Here is a 6099-nt window from a genome sequence, read left to right as displayed (position 1 = left end):
GGGCATGAATGTAAAGAGAGTTCTACATGAGAAAGTGATTGTACCAACTGTGATGTATGGATCGGAGTCATGGGGAATGAAAGTGATGGAGAGACAGAAATTGAATGTGTTTGAGATGAAGTGTCTGAGGAGTATGGCTGGTGTATCTCGAGTAGATAGGGTTAGGAACGAAGTGGTGAGGGAGAGAACGGGTGTAAGAAATGAGTTAGCGGCTAGAGTGGATATGAATGTGTTGAGGTGGTTTGGCCATGTTGAGAGAATGGAAAATGGTTGTCTGCTAAAGAAGGTGATGAATGCAAGAGTTGATGGGAGAAGTACAAGAGGAAGGCCAAGGTTTGGGTGGATGGATGGTGTGAAGAAAGCTCTGGGTGATAGGAGGATAGATGTGAGAGAGGCAAGAGAGCGTGCTAGAAATAGGAATGAATGGCGAGCGATTGTGGCGCAGTTCCAGTAGGCCCTGCTGCTTCCTCCGGGGCCTTAGATGACTGCGGAGGTAGCAGCAGTAGGGGAGTCAGCATTATGAAGCTTCATCTGTGGTGGAAATGTGGGAGGTTGGGCTGTGGCACCCTAGCAGTACCAGCTGAACTCGGTTGGGTCCCTGATTAGGCTGAAGGAACATAGAGAGTAGAGGTCCCCTTTTTGTTTTGCTTCATTGTTGGTGTCGGCTACCCCCCAGAATTGGGGGAAGTGCCTTGGTATATAGATAGATAGATGTATATATATATATATATATATATATATATATATATATATATATATATATAGAGAGAGAGAGAGAGAGAGAGAGAGAGAGAGAGAGAGAGAGAGAGAGAGAGAGAGAGAGAGAGAGAGAGAGAGAGAGAGAGAGAGAGAGAAATTAATTGATTTCCTTGAAGGTAGAGTAGCCTTAGCGTGATGATGTGACATTCTCCTCCTTTCACGACCATAATTATGATTTATTATGGTTTTTATTTCATCTTTTTCGTGCTTCTATATTGATTAGATTTATGGCCAGATAGGTACGGTATGATTATTCTCTCTCTCTCTCTCTCTCTCTCTCTCTCTCTCTCTCTCTCTCTCTCTCTCTCTCTCTCTCTCTCTCTCTCTCTCACACACACACACTAAAAAACAAGGCATAGGGCCATTATTCAAGACACACACACACACACACACTCAAAAACAAGGCATAGGGCCATTATTCAAGAAACACACACACACACACACACACTCAAAAACAAGGCATAGGGCCATTATTCAAGACACACACACACACACACACACACTCTCAAAAACAAGGCATAGGGCCATTATTCAAGACACACACACACACACTCTCAAAAACAAGGCATAGGGCCATTATTCAAGACACACACACACACACACACTCAAAAACAAGGCATAGGGCCATTATTCAATCATAAGCTTATTTCAATAACATACATGATTACGTGTGATAATATTTTTAGAACTGTAATTATACACACATACTGGTTTGGAAATTTTTTTTAATGTATAAAATAAAACGCTGCCAAGTTAGTACAAGGTTGTTTTGCTGATATATATATGAGTTGGTCTTGCCAGAAAATCGTTTGAACTGTATTAGGTAATGAATATTATTGACGCTTTTAGAATAAGGCAAAACATTGGGTTTCGGTTATTGTTAAAAGAAGTTACTCTATTTACAAGTACACTATTAAAAGAGTGTCAGGTTCACTACGATTCCATTTTTCAAACGAACACACAGATGATTGCCTGAGGTCCAGGTCGTATGTTTGTTTAAGTAGCTGTGATAAGGATTCAGATCTTGTTGCCTTAATAATTTTCTCACTTGTGCACTACTTCATGTACACAAAGTTAATCTTTGAATAAAAGTACGTTTCAAATCCGTCTGAATACTCTGAATTTTATGTAGTTTAACAATATCTAGTTGCAGTATGCCATATAGTAATATGCTCTAATGTCTCATTAAATTTCCGCAGGTTAAAATCTGGTTCCAGAACCGTAGAGCTAAGGAGAGGAAGCAGATGAAGAAGAGAGACGAGCTCCTGCAGAAGGAGAAGCTGGAGAACGTGTCCTATCACCCGCCCACCGTAACCTCCATACCTCCCATGCCACCGATGCACGCCCACGTCTCCACTGCCCAGCACATGTCCTCCTCGAAGCCCATTATGATGGACGTGAAGCCAGTCATAGGCCTGGACTGACCCGAGCCTGCCTTTTATTGGAGCCAGTGACATTGACCTCTAATGCGGCCCTTCCAGATGATGTACCCCAGTGAATTTCCATAGCCGAGTGACATAATTACGCACCCAGTTGCTTGTTATGCTTGAGTGACCTGTGATGTTTACACGATTTAAAAGAAGTAGAAAACTTTATGCTGGGACCTTTTCCACATCTACTTTTTATTAAAAGTATACCGCTCCTTAGTGAACTTGAATTTGGTGTCTCACAATACCTGATAAACAAGTGTCATGTCTGACAAAATTGAATTGATATGCTATTGACAAAATGCCTTGGGCAAGATTTTGTCATATCATAAGTGTTTAATATCTGGTAGGAAAGTCATGAGATAATTTCACTATGGAAACTGCATCTTTACAATGTGACGCTTATTCTCGATAAGGAACTGGAATATCACGTGTGATCTGTAATGATGGTATATGCTGCCTATGCAGAGCAAACTCAGGACCGGATTTTGATGTATTGTGTAACTGTAATGATAAGTGTAAGTCTGTTCATGTTTGTAGTCTATATAATGTTTATTGAGAAGTACAAACTGTGTGAGGACTCGCAAAAGCAGCACTTAGTCATTGCCAGACGTCACACGAACAATGTTTGAAAAAGAAGTCACATCTGGCAGACACTTTATCTTTAGGCACTGGGTGGGATGGAGATATTTCAAACTGATCGTTCACGCTTTGGCGCAATTTAGTAATGTGCTGCGTTTGTATCATCCACTGGGTTGCTATAGGAAGGGCTCTATAAACATCTTGGGTTACGATGTTACAGCTTAGGACGATGACATCTCTGGTCATAGGCTGATCTCCAATGTATAAGGCAAAGAAAACTGATCAATGTATCGTGTGTAGGTGATGATGTTTTAAGTTCTCTGCAACTTCATTCTATTTATAAGATGTGAACTGTTCACATGTCAGGTTCTGTTGCATAACGAAAAAGGAAGAAATTAATCTCACACTACCAAACCCGTCGCACGTTCTTCGGTTTCGAATTTTGGGTTCTGATTGCTGTTCAAAGAGTGACGGATATCTCGCTACGCAAGCTAGAAATGAAAAATGAAGTCTGTCATTTATGTTAAAAGCAAAGAAGCTTTCACGTAATAGTGCTTTATATAATACATGTGCTCTTGCCTCTACATGACAAAGAAAGGCTTTATAAAACGCCCCAAAAGAACCAGACAATTTGTGCGAACCTTGTCGGTTTTATTCAGAAAAAAAAAAGTATGAGGAAATAGATTAGATTTGACTTTGTTGAAGGATTTTTGTAAGCGAGCAAAGTCAGTGATGAAACTGGCACCTTTGCTCAACTGCCTGAACAGTTTTTCTGAGAATAATGAGTTTGAGAATTGAAGGCTACTTGAGTGCGAATGTTGGCCAGTAGAAAGGATCTACTGATTAGTTTTGATTATTGTAAATTGGTCATTCGAGATGACAATGGTGTCAGGAAGGAATTGATAATATGATTAAGATAAAAGAGCCCCCTTTTATCAATCACTACAGGACGCCATGTTTGCACATTATAGTTAATGTAAATACTGTACAGAGTGAATAGGATGTTGCTCCTTCATGGTGGTATGCGGCATTGGAAGATATAATTTATCCTATTTATTTTTCTTCCTTTAATTCGTTTGTTGATGACCGCGATTCGAACCGAATCATTTAGATTTTTATTTTACTGTGTCATTTTCGTAATTCAGGAGCATCTCCAAATGATTAGAGTAAGGTTAGATTGATGCAGATGTTGGTGAACATTTGTAATACAAGGAATACTATGAGTACAGTGTTCCGTCTTCGGTTAACAGAGATGAAGATTGAGCAAACTTTGTTATAGGTTCGATTTTAGGTAGTCAGTCAGATGGAACCCGGTAGTTTAAGAATGATACTCACATATTCATTTGGTTTTGTATGAAATTTTCGGTTAATATTCCTTGCATAAACACATGGAGTGGGAAGAAAAGCTTCTTTACGGGAAAAAAGGGAAGAGAAAAATTTCTTAAGTGACGGGGCATTTGCGCGTTTTAAGTAAACTACTCAACAGACAAACAAATGAAAGTAACATCTCATGATGCAAGTTTGCGATTGTCTCGTGATATGGCGAAGAACTGATTTTTTTTTCTAAACATTGCGTAGCGTTAATTAGATTATTTTGATAATTTTTTAATTGGATACTTCGCATAATCCAAAAATTTGTAATTACCGAGGGGTAATCGTCAAGAAAACAAGGGCTGTTTTCAAGAGATATTCTGTTAAAATACTGTACATCTACACCTAATCATGCTAAGTGCGTCTTCGGTATTTTTAAAGCCAGTTTTGTTTTTGCCATTCTGCATTACTTGTAGAAGTTCTTTTTGGATTTTAATCTTATCAAGGGTTTAAACAGACTTTTAGTAACGAAATTGAAAGCAAAATTCAATATTAGTTTATCTGTGAATATCGTACCAAAGAAATGCACGAAATAGGTTCATTTTTAGAGGCTGAAAACGGGAATGAATAATCAATTCTATGCTTGTCCATACGGGTTCAACTTTATATTTTCAGTGAATGAACAACGAATAGTCAACAGTTTGTTCAAGGCGGTTAATGTTTTTAGAATTTTTTTTTTCATATGCTTATGAACTTAATATTATTCAGATGCGAGTTTTTTTTTTTTCGAGTGAAGGAACTAAATCCTTCTCATTGATAATTGTCTTAGTCCTTCAATTCCTTGACATTTTGAAATCCTTTAAAGAGTGATAGTTCTGTGCCTTTTTGCCCTTTGTTTGTGCTCATTCCTTTGTCAGAGAATTTGCCTTACAATGCCTGGTTTATTGTTAGATATTTAAAGTTACAGGGACTGTTTTTGTTTATTTGAACTCAGTCAGAATTCCTCCGCAGAGATCTGAGCAAACTTGTTACACCGGAGACATCTTATTAATATATATCCCATTGTTATCTTTTAAAAAAGAAAAAAAAAATACTCATGTAAATTTTATTCCAGAAAAGGCAATGCGTGAACCCAAAACTCCATTTTGTTTACCTTTTGTGAGTCGTAGGAAAATGAGATTCCAAAGGAAAGTAATGTCAAACAAAATTTTTGAAATTTATTGATAATTAAACGATAAGAAAAATTTTATGATTTAATGAAAGTACATGGAAAAGCAAGCAGATCTTTAGCCACTGGAACAGGGAGGTGGCTGGATGGATTATGACTGTTTAAGGGGAAGCACTGTACCCTCCCTACAGGGCGAGTTTATCATGGTGAAGTGAATTATCGGATTTGTAATTTTGTATGTACTGAATTTGTGAGCACTTGAATCTTGCTTTTTGTGTACATGCTATAGTAAATATTGTAAGAAATTATTGCCATTTATTTCCTTTACGTTCCCTTAACTCTATTTTAAGGAAATTAGTACCAGAAATATTACGAGAAAACCTTTAGAAGCTGTTCAGACATAGTGATTATTGCCTCTGTATTCAGGTACTATATACAGTACTGTAATTTTTTTTTTTTCATTTAATTAGGTGACATATCTTAATCATCAAAGACTGCCTATCAGTAGGTGGCCTTATGAGTCACGACGACCTAAAAGAAAAGACAGTATTCTTGTTTTAAATAGCAAAAGGCAATTGTTCAATATTTTTTTTTTTCTTTTATGAACAAAAAAATTAAAAAATTACAAATATATTTTTTTTACAAAACTCTTTGAGACATCAATGCATGGTAGACTAAAAAAAAAAAAAAAAAAAAAAAATGCGTTAATTTATACTTCTCAGTTAATTGTTATGGTGAACAAACCCATTAAAAGCAATTCCAATGATAATATTTATTTACATTAAAATCCTTGGGCACTACTTTTGTTTTTAAAAAGGAACAAGATCAGGTACGGGTTTTGCGACAAAAGTA

At 37.1% G+C, this 6099-nt stretch overlaps 1 protein-coding gene across 1 annotated transcript in view; it reads left to right on the top strand.

The window, feature by feature from the left end:
- Positions 1 to 5553, top strand: part of LOC137645475 (homeobox protein CDX-1-like) — a 20254-nt gene extending 14701 nt beyond the window's left edge. Inside the window, exon 3 of the mRNA XM_068378280.1 lies at positions 1959 to 5553. Coding sequence (XP_068234381.1) covers positions 1959 to 2183 — 225 coding nt within the window. The 3' untranslated portion in view covers positions 2184 to 5553. The remainder of the gene's footprint in view (positions 1 to 1958) is intronic.
- Positions 5554 to 6099: the final 546 nt, after the last annotated feature.

Source organism: Palaemon carinicauda, chromosome 8 (assembly GCF_036898095.1).
Source record: "Palaemon carinicauda isolate YSFRI2023 chromosome 8, ASM3689809v2, whole genome shotgun sequence".
NCBI lineage: Eukaryota > Metazoa > Arthropoda > Malacostraca > Decapoda > Palaemonidae > Palaemon > Palaemon carinicauda.
The sequence above is the reverse complement of the archived record's forward strand: the minus strand, read 5'-3'. Positions and strand labels throughout refer to the sequence as shown.